Source organism: Pyrgilauda ruficollis, unplaced genomic scaffold (genome assembly GCF_017590135.1).
Source record: "Pyrgilauda ruficollis isolate IOZ18807 unplaced genomic scaffold, ASM1759013v1 scaffold35, whole genome shotgun sequence".
Classification (NCBI taxonomy): domain Eukaryota; kingdom Metazoa; phylum Chordata; class Aves; order Passeriformes; family Passeridae; genus Pyrgilauda; species Pyrgilauda ruficollis.
In genome coordinates this window covers 4,358,723-4,375,665 of record NW_024524934.1, presented here as the reverse complement: position 1 = coordinate 4,375,665, position 16,943 = coordinate 4,358,723, and the positions used below count along the sequence as shown (strand labels likewise).

General features: G+C 44.4%; 1 protein-coding gene across 1 annotated transcript; it reads right to left on the bottom strand.

Annotated features, from left to right (window-relative positions):
- Positions 1-8,125: 8,125 nt before the first annotated feature.
- Positions 8,126-8,805, bottom strand: GCNT2 (glucosaminyl (N-acetyl) transferase 2 (I blood group)). The gene is given in 4 exon segments (XM_041475349.1): positions 8,126-8,184; positions 8,187-8,406; positions 8,442-8,619; positions 8,621-8,805. Coding segments are annotated over 4 exon segments (642 nt in total).
- Between the last annotated feature and the right edge of the window lie 8,138 nt (positions 8,806-16,943).

Below are 16,943 nucleotides of genomic sequence, written 5' to 3'. Positions count from 1 at the left end.
GCAAGACATGACTGAAATCAACAGTAACTTTTGCTGGACACTGGAGCCATATATTTATGTCTGGGAAACGTGCAGGGCTTGAGTTGGGTCACATATGAGTGGGCTGCAGGACACTTACAATTGGCAGGCCCGTGCCCCAGTGCTGCCTGCCCCTCAGGCAGGGTGCCTGCCTTGCCAGCAGCATGCCATGTGCCCACTCCAGCTCCGTGGCTTTCAGAGAGCCCCCACTGCCACCACTTGTCCCCAGTGTGCCTCAGCAGCACAGCGGTGACCAGCAGCACCAAGGTGGCCACCACCCCTTCACCCACCTCTGTCACAGTGCCCACACTACCAGCCTTGGCACAGCCCTGGGCTGGCCAGCACCTCCTGCATGATCCCGTTCCTGAAACCAATGCCAGGAGCCACCTCCCACTACAGGGAAGGGCAGTCTCCCCACCATCCACAATCCAACCCCGATCCAGTGTTTAGGAAGGTGGAGAGAAGCTGATGAGCAGTTGTGGGTAGGATGAAAAGGGTGACCTCTTAACCCTGTACAGCAATAAGAATTTGTCTGACCAGGTGCTTAAGATGGCATGCAAGAATGATTTTCTCTGGAATTCTGGTTTGTCTGTCTTCTTGTTTGACAAGTAATCTCACCTGACCAGGGAAGGGACGTAGCTGGTAAAGATGGGGGGGGCAGTCCTCAGAAGAAAAGATTTTCTTTCAAGATGAGTTTGCAACAATGGAGGAAAAAGAAAACCAACACCCCTCCTTAAATGTGTCCAAAGGCTCAATTTCATATTTTGCCACCAGAAATTTTCATTTCAGTGGGGTATGCAAAAACAAAAGTGTGTGTGTGGCAGGGTGAAGGTTTAACTAAAATAAACTCACGATAGTTGAGCTTCAAAGCAGACCTCAGAAGCTGGAAAGAAAGAATTGAAACTCAGAAGAAAACAAGAAGCTTATTTTTTAAAAAGTGTTCTGGTTTAAGGCAATGCATGTCGTCTTCTTGAGCTGTTAGGCTGCTGACAGTCATAAGAGCACTAAGCTGCACCTCCTGTGTTTAAACATCTGATGGATAATAAGGAAAAGGTCTCAGTTCTAGTAGCTTCATCTGATATGTTTTGGAGAAAGCTTTTCTGTGCTGTTTTTGACCATAAATTAATTCTAGTGTATATGGGAGTGTTGCAGTCCTGGTTTTGAGGAGCTGAATTCTAGAGGGTGGTTCAGGAAACACTTGCTTCTCCCAGTAGGAGTGAGCTGGACTTGTGAGGACATGCAAGGACAGGCACAGGAGAGCTGCTCTGCAGGAATTGCCAGTGCCCACCCCAGTGCCCATTTAGGCATGGTTCTGCGAATTTCCACCCTGGCTGTGTGCTGGCATCAGGGTTTGTACCTCAATGTGTGCAACACTGCTTTAGGTGTGGTCAGATGAATTTGCTCATAGGTGAAAGGAGGGGATAGGCTCAGGTGGACTGGCTGGATCTTCACCCTAAAAAAAACCCAGGGCTGTTGGCAACTCAGCATCTGGGAATGTGAAGAAAAGTCTCTGTTACTGCTGGACTGAAGTTTCTTTAGTTACATGCATGAGTTATCGCACACATTACCTGATGCTAGTGTTTAGAGAGAAAAACAAATCTTCCTTAAATCACTCTCATCTAATTCTGCTCTTCAAGGAGCTGTGTTCTTTGAAGCCTCTTACACCGATATCTGATAGTTGAAAAGGTAAAGGAGAACAAGGTGAGGGAGCACAAGCCCAGTGAGTAGCTGTGCTTTTCCAACAAGTCTTACTGAAGACATACCCATCCTTATCCCATCATCACTAAGTGCTGTTTCAGTGAGAAGCAAACAGTTGGTTGTGAAAAAAAAAGGATTATTCACTTGCAGTACTTAAATTCCAATGACTGTGAATTGCATATTGACCAAAACCTGCTTTAAGTTATATCTTCTCAGGTGAACTATAATATCTGCATGGGGGCTAGAGGACAATAATAATTTTTCAGAATTTCTGCAATCAAGGTGTTTTTGTGATTGCTGCAATGGTGTTGCAACACTTTCCCTTGAGCAGGTTTTTCAAAAGAGGAAGGTTTTGATGGTGAGATTACAACAACTTTGTGGGCATGAGACTCAAAAACAGTCACAGGAAAATCCCTATTTTTTTTTAATACTTTATTCCTATGAGAAGTTCTTGCTCAATCAGGAAGTCTCATTAAAATAATGGAGAAGAGGAACAAAAGAATGAGGATTAGTTATATGAGTAATGATGAAGACATAGGTACAAAATACCTTTTTTCTAGAGCATGGCTTATTCAGCCAGCATCACTGTCTGGAATCATATTTAAAAAACCTGTATGTCTCTGTCTGTCTGACTTTTGAAGGGTGGGGACTAAGCTAAGGAAAATTAACAATTATACCAGGCAGAACAGAGCCACATTAGTGTATATTAGTATGACGTGTACGTTGCAGGGAAGGTTGTTTTCCAAGAGCCCGTCTACAAATGACAGTGGGATGGAGAGGTACCAAAATGATTTTGAATTATTAAGTTGCTGTGGTGAAAAGTTCAGTGCAAGCTAAAGCATCTGAAAAAAAACCCCGCAGGTCTGTCTGTTCAAGCAACTGGCCACGCAAAAACTTTAAAACAATGAAATGGCTAACGTGGTAGATTAGCATACAAACAGTGCTACTCAGAAACTTCTGGTATTTCTTTCATCTCACATCCATGAGGTGAATGAGGTGTTCTTTGACAGCTAACAGCTCTATTTGGGAAGTAAGGCTACTGCATCAGAAAAACTGCAGTGAAGGACTACTCCCACCTCCCCTGTGATCCTACTGCCGCTACTGGAGACATTCCTGTGGCCATTTTTCTTAGTTTTCTTAGTTTTCTTATTTTTATGTATACCATTCAGCTCCCAGCTGAGGAATTGACACCAGGATGATGCAGATATACTTTCAAAGTCTAGGAGTGATTGAACACTCCAACCACAAACAGAACTATCCACCATTTTCATTCCTTTGCAATAATAGACAAAATTTATGGCTATATTAGCAACCTTCTTCCTGCCTGGAGAGAGCTGAGGTGAGTCTGATTCTTTGAGTTTAGACAGACACAATAAGCAACTGCATCAAAGCCACTTGGAATTGTGGCTGGCACACAGCTGTGTGAATCCTTGGAAAAGTAAGCACAAGGTAGAATGCAACATCATCTTCCACTGATTCCCAGTTTTGGCGTCACATTAACAGCAACAAAAAATATACTGAAGAATTGCAGGTTTAGACTACTGATTTCTCAGATGTCTCTATCTGATGGAAAGCAGCCCTGTGTTAATGTGACCTACCCTTTCAGATCGTGAATCTGGGTCTGGGCTTGTGGGCTTGCACAGGACACTGTGGGATACCTGCTCTAGTAATCAACCTCCTATTCACACTGATGCAAAAGTTTGTCAGGCTTGCAGCAGGCAGCGATGGCATGCTGTGTTCCCCATGCCCCTTTTGAGCTGGCACAAGAGCAGCCATGACACGGTGCTCCTTTCCCACCCCCTTAATGTGGGACAGACACCCCACATTTAGGGGAAGAGAGAGCAACCACACGTGAGTGTCTTTTCTTGCCTGGAAGCTCGGAAGGGCTGCTCCAGCATGTCGGGATGGGCCTGGAGCCGTGTTCAGTAGCCAGGACAGAGCTGGGCACTCGCCCAGGGAAGGGAGTGAAGGGGTGATTGCTGTGCCAGTTGTTACAGGCAAACCTTCTCTTGCAGCCTGAGGGGATTGCTAAGCATTTAGCAGCTCTTATATTTCGATTGGTAATACTCACTGAACTGCCACAGCAACTTAGTGTGTTCCCACCTCCTGCAATAATTGCATCCGAGGAGATATGAGTAGTGGGATGAGGTTATTGATGCTGGGCTTAGGGTGAGATGGGAAAATCAGTGCCTGGGTGTGAATGTTCTCATGCAGGGTTTTTGGGGGTTTTGTTGTGGTAATCAGGAACAAAGACCATGGACAAGTGCCAGACCCTGCTGTCCCTTACATTGTCGTCAGGGAAGGAAAGCAACAGGAAAGGAGAGCACTGGTCCCCACAGCAGCAGCAGCTGTTGCACACATCCTATTAAAGCAGGTAGGAGACAGTGCCTCTGTTTCCCAGGCTGCAGTAACAGCTCTGGTGTCTTTCTAACAGTGCAGAGAGGACAGAGGCCAGCTTGCCCAGAAGCTGTCAAGAGGGATTGCAGGAAGGGTTATTTTGGCAACAAAGAGCTTCTGGTGCTCAGGCATCTTGTGCACACTCACCCTTAGCAAAGAGAACAGAGGTGACAGTGGAACAACATTCTGTTATTCCAGAGGTGAACCAGTTCTGGAAAGAAGAAATGAGAATATAATTTCACCATTTTCTGCCCACTTCTGTGAATGGATAATAAAAGCACTGATCTCCCTTGTAAAAGCATGCTGGTGTTTCTGAATGAAAAGTACTGCTATTACTTTCTTGTAATAGCAAGAATGACCTTTATTTTCCCTTTATTTATTTATTTACTGAACAAGGTGTAAATTGCTCGTGACCAGCAGAGATGTATGTCAGTGGACACATCCCTGCAGACACCGAAGGATTGTTTGCACTGAGACTCCTTGTGTCACAACTTATTCATATGCTGTGGTTATATTGCATGAAATGAGGGCAGGAATTTGGTCTGGAAGAACTAAGGGGGCTCAATAGTGCGGCCTGGGGATGTACACCTCTCCCATGGCCATCAGCACCTGTGGAAATCTAGGGCACCAGGAATATTTCTTTGTCTACCCTGGGGTGCTCTGACCTCCGCGGGAGCACTGACTTTGACCCTCATTCATGGAGAGTTTCCTAAACTTCAAGATAGACTAGAATCCACTAAATTGTGAAGTAGATCGTAGAGAGTAGTGTAGGTGTATCACTTAGGTGAGAAATTTAGGTTTTGGGATTTTTAGTATGTTGTGGGTGGAAGCAAGATGGAGGGCACAGGGTATCATCCTGGCTTTCTTCTTCATGCTTCTTCTTCCTCCTTCTTCATGGGTTTGGGTGGCATTTTGTAATTGGGTGGAAAAATCTGCATTGCAGACTCTTTGGGATCAGTTATTTTGTTAAAAGGGGAAATAATCTAGGTGCCAGTTCTTAATTGCATAGTTTAGTTTTAAAAGACCTTGTAGCAAGAGATTGTTAGCCATTTTTGCGGTGCTTTTCCAGTCTGCTGAGCCTGGTGTGGACAGCTTGCAAAACTTTAGATAAGATAATAATAAACAAGAACCTGAAGACCAAAAAAATCCAGTGCATCTCTCCTGACACAAAACCACTCCAGGACGGTCTCCCCCGAAAGGGGAGCCTCCTGGGAGGGCCCAGCCTGTGACCCAGAAGCCAGAGAATGGGCAACAGGTACCCTGACAAGAGCTCACTTTCTGCTTTATATGAGCAGAGGGAGGAAAGGTGTCCCAGTGGTACCATGGCTGGCCTGTGACGTGGCCACTGACCTGCGCTGCGGCGGTGTGTGCTTCTCCACAGACCTGGGGAAAGTCATTAAGGGCCATTTCAGACCTACATACCTTGGAAATACTTTCTCTTAATTCCTCCATGCTTCTCTTTCATATCTGAAAGGTGACTTTCAAGAATTTTGTCATGCAGGAGTCATGTGCAAGATAAGCAGAGATAAATACCTGAGATAAATACCAAAGATAAGTTAAAGCTGTTATCTGAAAACCAGCTGAATAGGATTGAAAGTCTTTAGCCTTTAAGGGGGTAAGAAAAAGTCTTGGTCTTCATTACATTACTCTAGGCAACAAGCATGCTATTTTAAGATTTGTGGGCAAGTCTTGTTTTATCTTTTATCTAGACTGAGATTATCATGGCTGATACTGATACTGCAAATAACGTTTTGGTTTAGTTGTTTCATGGTATGCTATCCATCCAAACTGGTCCTTAAATGACTCCTCTGCTTGCCTGGAGGCCTGCAACTTTTTGTTCTAACAGCTGGACCACGTCCTGAAATCATTATCTCCCTGTGATGTACCTGGAAACTTAAAGGAAGTGACTTGGTCAAACTTGGACAGGAGTTTTTTGTTAGAGCCTGGAACTGAGTCGAAGGCTAACATCCCACACGTTGAGAGGGATGACTTTTCAGCCCAGAGCTGCCCAGCACTCTTGGATCTGACTTGAACACATTCAGGTGAGTGTCGGACTGAGTGTTATCCTTGTAAGTTTGGGTTCAAAATCCTGTACAACCACAGCCTCTGAGCACATCTGTCAGAGCCACATGGCCACTTTTGGACAGCAATCTAATGTGATGGCAAGGAAAAAAAGGAAGAGGAAAAGAAACAAATGTGCTGTGGAAATGTTACATCTTTCAGATGCAAAAAGAACAATCACAGAAAAATGTTATGCCCATACTGGAAAACATATAGTGGTTATCATAGAAATAGCAATGAAATATGCAGGCTATGTGAGCTACACAGTGCAGTCAACAAATGTCAACCACCTAAATCTTTCTGACTGTGGAGAACATATCTGGTCCCAGGTTTATGGCTTCTGAGGCAATGGACTGTAATAAGATCACAGCAACCAGCTTCCTAGAAAAGTGATCTAGCTACAAACAATACATGCTCATAATTATACTACAAATATCTCAATCAGTAGTCACTTGTGCTTCTTGTGTAGGCCAGTTGTAAAATACAGTTAACAGGAGAGCAAGCACTGTGCTCATAAAGTTACGTGATAATTTGAAAGTTAAAGTAAACATGTTCTGCCTCTGTTACTGCTCCCTGTGTTTATTCCCCACAAGTTACAGTAGGGAAGAGGTGAAGAGAAAGAAAAAGACAGAGGAAAAATTTACCTGTGCTTCCATTCCTCATATCCCTGCTTTGGGCTGCTGGGAAGCTCCAGGCAGTTGGGAGTAGTAGAGCCCTAGCAGGTGCTTGTAAAAGCAGCATGTACAAGGGTGAAATTCTGGTCATCTTCCAGTCCTTTCCCAGGATGCAAACAAGGTGAAAGCAATAGTAAATACACACGGTAAAGATGAAAATACTCATTCTGTTTCTCTGCATAAATTCTTGACCTTGTGCAACAGAGTTTAGGCAGTACTTATGAGTTACATGGATTTTTTGCAATTGCTATGGGACAGCTGATATATGTGGTCCCATAGAAAAGCATGTGAAGACTAGAAGTCAACTCCAGCCTGAATTCAGATTTTCTGGGGGGAGCTGACTTCAATTTGTTGAAAAACAGAATTTCTCACACCAAAATGAATATCTTGTACAAAATTTCTTCACTACAATGCTTGCATAGATTGCATATTTTAATCTTTATTACTTTTCTTTTCATCATCTTAGATTTTACAGGTGAAGCAACTTAAATGTCCTAGGATTTCTGTTTGGACTTAGACCCCCAGGCATCTTTCTGCTCAGACATGGAACAGTAGTGCACATTCTGGACAGCACAGTCACCTTTCCTTCAATGCTCAAAAAGGGTCAGTAAGATTATTTGATAGATCAGCCTTATATTACAATTCAATTTTTCATCTAGATTTTGACAAAATCAACTTCAGATAATGTTTCTACATGTGCATATGCACCTATGAAATAGAATTATAAAATGGTTTGGGTTGGAAAAAGATCTTAAAGATTTTGTGGTTCCAAACCGATTTCTACAGGCAGGGACACTAGACCAGGGACCTCAAAGCCCCATCCAACCTGGCCTTGAACACTTACAGGGATGAGCCATTCACCACTTCCCTGGGTAGCCTGTTCCTTTGCCTCATCACCACCACAGCAAAAAATTTCTTCCTTACATGTAATTCAAACCCTTTTTTAATTTAAGGCCATTCTCCCCATCCTATCACTGCGTACTGTTGTAAGAAGTCCCTCTCCAGCTTTGCCCATGAGTGAAACAAGCACAGGTGTGTGTATCTACAGGAAAAACAAGTGAAAGAAAGCATGTTCACCTGGGATCCTGCAGGGCATCACCCAGGAGTGCCCCTCAGGGCTGTTGGTGTCCTTGGGTCATGCCAGCAGATGGAGAAAACGCTGGTCCTACATCAAGAACCCCACAAAGAGCCAGGTGATGGCCATGGACACAGAGCCAAAACAGATGGTCAGATGGCCATTTGCACACAAATGTCCACAGCGTGAAAGAAAAGGAAGACTAAAATTTCTCCCTGTGCATATATTTGGTGCAGGTGGTGACCTGGGGAGGTGGCAGCACCCTGGTGTGATGTTCTTGCCCCCAAGGCCCTTCAGCAGCTGGATGACCTCCGTGTTGTGCTTCAAGGAGAGGTCCTGGCCACAGGTGTTGAGTAGGAGCACCAGGGCATGGCCAAGGCCAAGCAGGTCTCTCATGCAGTGGAGGTCAGCCCACAGGTGGGAGGTGCTGCCCTAGACCACCCACTTTGCCCAGGAAATGAGGGAGGTGCCGAGAAAGAAGCACTGCCTGCTGGAAGGGAAATGGCTCCTTGAATGACATCCACATACGCACAGTAGACATTCTGGAGCACGAACAGCTCCCTGATGAAAAGCTCAAAGGGCTCTAACTCTTTGTGCAATGTCATGAGGTAGGCGAGGGTGCAGGCAGCCTCCTCGGCTGCAAGGGCACAGGTGATGCGGTGGTTCTGTGTGACGTACTCCCTGCAGTTGGATTCTCTTCCTTCAGAAAGACACCTTGTCTTCAATAAATGCTTTACAGGCTTCTGCTAAAATCAAACTCGCTGAGAAGTTCAGCCTCCAAAGAGGTTTTTGTGCTTGCAAATTAACAGCGTAGAAAACAAATGGAAGTGAAACACTGTGACTCAGAACTGCAAAAAGGCAATATCTGATGTTGCAATTCATTGCTCCTCAGAAAAAGTCTCTCTTGAAATACAACATCAGACACCACCAACAGCTTGTTTTGATGGCTGTGCTTGCTTCCTGCTTTAGAACTTGTGAATCCATCTGATGCAGAGCATGCAGCTGCTGCCCTTACTTTCAATATTAATAGTTGCACAGTCACTGATGTAGAAGCAGCATAAGTGAAGAACAACTTGCAGATGCAAGCTGCTCCACAGCACCCTGAAGATTAAACAAGCATATTGCATAATTACTGTCTTGCCAATGAGCAGCTGGCACATATTTCAGAGTGTCCCCAAATTCAATGTGTGGATATGTTCTCAACTGCTTCCTCCCCACTCTCCCTGCATGTATCATATAGCTGTTAAAATTTCTGTCCATGTAGCCTATGACAGAAAAACCTCATATTTATCTTATGCCATTCTTTTTTTTTTTTTACTTAAAGGATTTTTTTTAACCACCCCAATGTGTCAGTCATCAGTCACACTTTGGGGTGCTTCTGAATTGTGAAAGACTTTTGACATGAAATAAATACTACTTCAACATGTCTCAGTGACAATTACACTACTAGATCAACATATATGTAAGCTATTGTGTCCTTTCTGCTCTTTGATATTCCAGATAAATACAATTTATAGAAGGCAATAATCAGAAACCCAGCTCAATACATACCATTTCCCAGCGAAAGAGCACAGGCTGAAGAAGAACCACTCATCCATCCTCTACCTCTATATTTCTGTCTTCACTATTCTTCATTTCTCATGTAAGGCCACCAACATTCACATATAAGAAGCAGGAGAATTTTTGCCCCTGTGTTGAACTATGTCACAGTATCAGTTTTTTTCAGCAATATTTTCATTTGCACATTTGAAATCTGACAAACAGTTTCTACTAAGAGTCATGGATGTGTTGTGATGAGTTCTAGGCTTACATCCATCACAAGGGACTAGGTTAGCAAAACCTGCTATTTAAACTATTTAAATTAACCCTAGCTTTCTGATAAGACATTTGTATTTCTAAGAGCTGTGTATGCATCTGGTATAACATGCTTATGCAATGAGAGCTTGACATAGCTCTGACTAAAGTGAAATCCTTGGTAAGTCTCTTTGTTCAGCTGTGAGCCTGTTCATGTGGATCTGCCATGACACAGCACGTTTGGGGCATGCAAACTTTTCTCAACGTCACATTCTTTTGCTCCAATGTAAAGCAATGCTGAGGCAAAACCTGTTGATCTGAGATTTTGCCAGTAAATGTTCTGAGTGGGCAGTGCATTGTGCTACAGAGGGAGAAATGCTGCTGCAGGCCAACAGTACAGCTTGTTAAAGGTGCACAGATCCTGAGCTGACACTACTATCCAAGTCTAGCAAAGAAATGCACAGCAAACACCACCATGAGGGGAAAACATGTCCCAGCTCAGTCACCGGTGAATGCTGTCCAAGGGAACACAGACCTGCCCAGAGTGCTTCCAGCTCATTCCTAATTTGATTGTTAGGCTGTATTATACCCAGGAACAAACACCACTCCCCTGTGTGACACCTCAGAAAGGCAAATTGCCATGGCAGCTGGTGACTATAAGGCCAGCAGCCTCTCGCTGTCCTCTGTGCATTTCACAGACTGTGGAGTTCAGCCTTCCCACCTCCTCACTGGGTCAGCTGGCTGCAATACCATTTCTCCCCTTCTGCCATAATCTTAACACAAGACCTCCATCCAGCTGGAGTTAGGAGGGTGTGGAAGGAGAAAAGTGGGGGAAAGATGGTAGCATTCCTGCAGGAGTCAGGGTTTCATTAAGGGGGGTCTCAGCTGGGGGCAGAGAGCACAGGTAGTTTTTCTGAAGTACAAAGGCTGAGATCTTTCAAGGCATTTGGATGCCTTGGAAAGTGTCAGATCTTTAAAAATGCAGTAATATTTCAAAACAGTGTAATCTGCTACACAGGTAGGAAAGCCTCTAGGATCTCAAAATACATATATTATATATATATATATATATATATATATATATGAAAGGAGATTCTTAGTTGTTGAAGCCTGCATTACTACCATGGTCCGTACGAAACAAGTAAAGCTACATGCAGAAAATGAGATGAGTCTGCTCTTCACAGGAGTGCAATGCAAGATTTAATTTTTCCTTGGTGTCTTTTGTTGTTGGTTTGAGGTTTTTTCTTGCACAGACATTGCTGCAGCACCTTTGCAGAAGTCCAGAGTCACTGTGATCCTTTGGTACCAATAGCCTTGGGTGAAAGAAGGCTGCATGCTTGGTGCTGCTTCTTAATCTCAGTGCCTTGACTGGCTGGCACAGTTACTATTTAGATACCTGAAAACATGCATATAAATGATTGCTGTGGGAAATCAAGCTGTCAAAACCTTTGGGGTTTTGAGGACTTTTTTGGGTTTCTTTTTTAGTGCTGGTTCTGCCTTGTGCTGCTCTGTGTGAAATAGACCCATGCTTGAATTATAGGCAATATTCACCAAACAAAACTAACCACCCCCCACCCTAGGAAAAAAAAAAAAAAAAAAAAAAAAACCAACACACAAACCAAAAAACCAAACCAAAGCCAGCCAAACAAACAAACAAAAAAGTACAAGTCACATGAGCCACCTCAATGGAAAAAGTATTTTTTACATATTGGTGTTGTTGATTTACAGACTCATCCAAAGTTCAGATGCAAGAAGTGGCCAAATCTAGATGTACATCTGAACCACATTACGGCACCTGTCATCAGCAAGGTGTGAGGAAACATCATGAGAGTCCTGGCTTCTTCTGTTGAACAATGTATTGGACCTCTGCATATCCTGGGTGCAAGTACAGAGTTATGGGACAAAAAAAAAAAAAAAATAGATGATTGAATTTACCATGAAATTTAACAAATAGGCTGTGTAAAAGGGTTCTGTGCTGGCAGAACTAAAACTGCTGCTGACTGAGATTTGCAGTGCCACTCCTTCCTATTGTTCCCTGGACTTGCACTGAAGCAATTTTCATTATCCTGAGAAGAGTTTTTGGTGTGGCTCTTGTAGTAGAAACATACTCCCCAGTAGGATTAGGGACTGAAATGTCTTCCATGTGGATGAATGGGAATAGACCTTTCCAGACAGTGAGGATATTATCTTAGGAATAGGGTTAGTACTCAGTCAACTGCTCTTGGCCTTAACAATTATAGGTAATTGGTTTCAGCTAATTTGTTAGCTAATTTAAAAAGCAAGATGCACAGGTTTTGCACATTGGTTTTGAGTTCCTGTTTGGCCTCAGTCAGTAGCGACGAATGTGATGCATTTCATGTTCATTTGGAGTACCTTGGCTTTTTTTATTCTGTTGTTAGGACAAAACCATCTGTATCACGTTATTCCTTTTCCTGGCCCTTTCATGCAAAGCTGTCAGTTTGAACTGGCACCACTGTTAAACTCACAGTAAGCCTGTAGGGAGCAAACAATTTTTCCTCAGTGTGGTTTTTCTGGTTTGGAAGAGCACGTAGCCACAGTTTGCTGTTTTGTGCCCAAGTAAAGGATCTCTTCATCCCTCACGCCTTCTGAACTTAATGAGACGAAACTGCTTTGGTCTTGTGTTGGTTTGGGATGTCCTACAGTGTGCATGGCCTCTCTAAAACTCTCCCTTTGGAGCAGCCCTGCCTGGCAAGGGTCTTCTCTAACACGTGCCTTACTCATATGCCCTGTCTGAGCTGGACGCTGTCAGCACAGGGGAAGTGAAAGCAGACTCTGAGCACAAAAGCAATCAAAATTTATTCCTATCTCTCCTCTGCCTTCCCTTTTTCCTTGTTCATAGCAGTCCCTGCCATTCCTACACTTCCCAAGCCACCATAATCTGACTGTAGAAAGAGAAGAAAATTCAAACCTACCTGGAGCAGGAGTTCCCAGGCAGGCGCACTGACACAGGACGGTCACAACGCAGCAGCACAGGCAGCAAACGGGAGGAGAGATGGAATGACACATTGACTCAAGTGCCAGCTCAGCTCACATGGGCCAGAAAAACCATCGAGTAATCTAATTGCACCCAGTCAGTGAGCACATCTGGCTGCACAAACAGCAGGGGCCAGACAATGCATCCATCTCATCTGCCTTTGTCTTGCTGCCGTCTGGAGCTGCAGACACAGAGCCTCCTACCCTGCAGCAGCTTCACCGCTTGCCTGCATTTGCAGCAGACTCTCAGTACAAAGGTTTTGGGAATAGGTAGGCTGCCTAGCCTCTTAGCAGAGCGCATTTTGCAAGTCAGACTTACTACTGCTCCAAAGCAGAGCACTCGACAGCTCCCTCCTCCAATTAATTTCCAACAGGGACATGTATTCACCTCTGTGCAAACTGCTCCTCATCACCTGCTCAGGAGCAACAGCACGGCATCCTCTTCCCTGCTCATTTATCCTCCTGCACAGGGAAAGCAAGACATAATTAAACACCTCGTAATAGAGGACAGGCAGGCTGTGGTGGTGAAGCTGGTTTTCTGCTGTAAATATGACTAGATTTTATAGCTGACACTGGTGTAGTCAAGGCACAGATAGGGATCTGTTTTCTCCCTGCAGATTAAAATCCACATGAGTGTACAGTAAAGTAAAATTGTACATGTGCAGCTACCATTTGCCATGGAGGAGTGTCCAAAGGCAACTTACAGTGGGTTTTGCAAACATTTGGGCACTTGACAGCTTCATGAGCATGAACCCAAGGTGTTCCCCTCGGTGTGTGAAGAGAGGCAGAGGGTGTTAGGCCCTCAGGGAGGTGTCAGGGCAGGGCAGTGTCCCTGCAGCCTGGTGTCTGCATGGCCAAGGGTCTGCTCCCAGCTGCAGGTGTGTTAGCAGCTAGAGGAGCAAAGCAGCTCCATTTGCAGGTTGGGAGTCACCTGCTCTGCCAAGCAAGTCTGACAGCCCTGTACACTGCTGCTACAGGTGACTGGCTGTGTCAGAGGGAACAGGTACATGGATCAGATCACTGTTGTTTTTTTTAATGCCTCCACTAAACATGTAGCATTATCATGCTCTTTATTCTGACAATATAACTTGTTGCCAGGTACAACATGAGCAGAGAACTCATAGGGATCTAGAAAACACCTACTGTGAAGAATGACTGAAAAATATAAGTGTTTATTATGGCATTAGAAAAAAAAAGGGGGGGCAGGAAGTCTTCAAATATGTAAAAAAGGTAAACCAGAAGCAAATTCTGGTTCAAACAGGAAGGGAGTAGCTGATTCTCTCTGTTCTCTGTGCATAGGACAAGAACTAATCACCTTAGATAGCATCAGAAGAGGTGAAGATCAGATATAGTGGAAGCTTTGTAGTGATAAACAGTTAAATGTGGATTAGATTGTCTGGAGAGGCTGGAATTTTCCTAATGATGGTTTTCATTGGCAGGTTAGGCGTAGCTTTTTCAACAGTTTTACGGGTCATACTGGTTCAGACCTGGTAATTTTCTAGGTCTTTTCCAGCTTCTTTCCTCTGATGGTCTATATTACAGTACCATAACTTAGCTGTAGCTGGGCTGGGGATCTTGTTACACTCAGCAAAGGTAACAAGAGGAGTTTGTCATCATTTGGAAATATGCTCATGATCTCTGCTAATTGCTATTAACATTGCAGTTTGGTTAAAATCAGGATAGTCCTGGACCTTTCATGAAGAAAAAACATTTGTGATATTTTGTGATTCATCCGAAGCATAAAGAAAAAATAATTTAATAAATGCTAAGTCTAACAGTTTACCTATTGACAGGTATTTCACATCTCATATCTTTTCTCATCGTAACACAAATTAGCTTGATCACTGTTCCATTTTTTTTTTTTTTTTTTCTTCACTGAATTCTCAGGATTCTTTTTCAGAGGGCTGTAGTAGGTGTCTGCTGTCATTAAGACCTTCCTACCTAGGAGAGATTTTTCAGTAGATTTAGGTAGAACCAAGCCAGGACTTGCTTTGGAAAAGCATTTTTCTCCTCACCATCAGCTTCTGTGGGGTGCCATCTGGCTTTTGGGGCTTTGGAATCTCCCAGAGGGCTCTAGGATTGAAAGCAACCCCATCACACTGCACTGCAAGTCTGCTGGGGAGATGATGTTAGACATCCTTGGCTGCTGGAGCCTGCCAGGTTCTTTGTGGCTTTGAGAACCCACTGGCAGCAGTACAAACCCCGGCTGTCGGGGAAGGAAGCTGACCCGTGCTGCACAGCTGCAGTTTTCTTCCCACCAGTGGAAACATCACCATTTGTAGCCCAAAGTTTTTTCTTAAGATTTAGCCTAAGACTTTTTACTTCAGTTGCCTTGTTTTCCCTTTGGAGGCTTTACTGTGTGCTGGGGTCTCCTCAGTGCATAACCAGGAGTCTGGGCAAAGCAGCCTGTGCTGCTGAGCCCTCCACCTCACTGTGTGAGCCCCAAACTTGCACTAAAAGTTACCACAGTTCTAATGTGAAGACAGGGGATTTTTTCCCCCGTCTTTGCTATCCACAGACATATGGAAGCCTGTATCACCCTTATTAGAAGGAGCCCTGCTTTAGGCTCTATCAAGTTTTCACATCATCTCCACATCTTTTTCTTGGTTATCTTCTGGAGCTGTTGATGAGCTTACACCCAAAACTGCTCAGCAAAAGTCTCGAACTTCACTCCTGAGTGTTTCAAATTGCCAAGCACCTTCCTGTTTGCTTTTGCTTAGGGTGGAGGCTCATGTTTATGTTTTGGTCCTTTGTTCAACTGCTTACACAAAAACCTTTTATGGCTGTCTTATGGGAAGGGGAGTGGCTGCAATCACCATTCCCCATGGGGCTGAAGACAGACCCTGATAGCATTAGTGAAGCTGGGACAATCTTGTCTTCCCATACTGGGTCACTGGAAAGTCGCCAAGACAGTTATAAAGGGGCAAAGAGGCCAGAAAACTACTGGAAATCTCCTGCCTTGCACAACATCGCATTCCTCAGCTCCTGCAGCCTTGTCTTGTCTGGTCCTTTCCTTCTAAGCAGCTTTTCCCAGGCCGAGGTTTTCTTACTGGATTGCCCAGTTACTATACACACCTGGCAGCTGGTATCCTAACATCTGTTTTCTGTCCTGAGACAGGTTCTTTCACGGTGCTTTCTGGAACCTTTCTTTTGCAGCACATCTGGATCCTGCTTTGAATTACAATTGTGCTCTGCAGTCAAAATTCTGCAAGTGTTTGTTTCTTTTCTTCCAGTTCAGCTCAATTTCAGTTTGGGAACTACTTACAGCTTCTTGGCTGTCGCTCACACTGAGAATGCTCCTTGGCCTGAACCCCAAGCCTTTATTTAGGTTTAGGTTTTGCTATACTACTTTTTATTTGCAAAGAATGTACACTTTCCCCTGTACCTACAGCAATCAGAAGAAAACAGGCAGCTTTATCCCTAAGCCGCTGCTTATTCCATCTCTGTGGGCCCTGTTACACCTCTGGGCAAGTTCATGACAGAGAACCATTTTTGGATGCTTGGCAGTTATGTCCTTCTCAGAAGATCCTGGTCTACAAATGGTTGTAGGCTGGAAGAGTGGCAGAAAAGTGCCACATTTGCTTGCACTTCTCCTTTGCTCTTCCAAAGGCCTCAGCACCTACTGGGGACACAATACCCCTCTGGGATGTTATGACCCTCCTGAGTTCCTGCTCCATCTCAGGGATGCACAAAAGATTGCTTTTCTCACTCTCAGACCCTTTTCACACACACACACACAGAGCTCAGCTGCAACCACTGCCCTGCTCCAGCCATTGGCTGTCAGTAGCTTCTGAGATTTCTCCAGGTCAGGTCTTGCTCAGGACATTCCATGAGTTCAGTGTCCTAGATGGTGGCTTCTGCTGTGACTAAACAGTGCAGGAGTCTGAGTTGCTCCTGGTGGTTAGCCTGAGCAGACCACAGAGAGACACTGCACCCCTCAGAGCAGGCTCTGAGGTTTCTTGCACACCCAGCTGGCTGTGTCCAGCATGAGGCCATCGTGTCCTCTAATCAATACAGCAGTTCTGGAGTAACTTGGCGTCTCTGACGGAAAACACCGGTGGATTTATGTGCCTGTATTTGTACGGTACCATATTAAAAATTTCAGCTGGGCCATCTCATAGCGGAAGTAAGACTTTTTCCAGGGGCATTAGCTGTGGGATCTCCAGAGTTATAGCCACATTAATCATGAATTCCCCAAGAAACTGCCCTACCCCATTAAATACACTGGCATA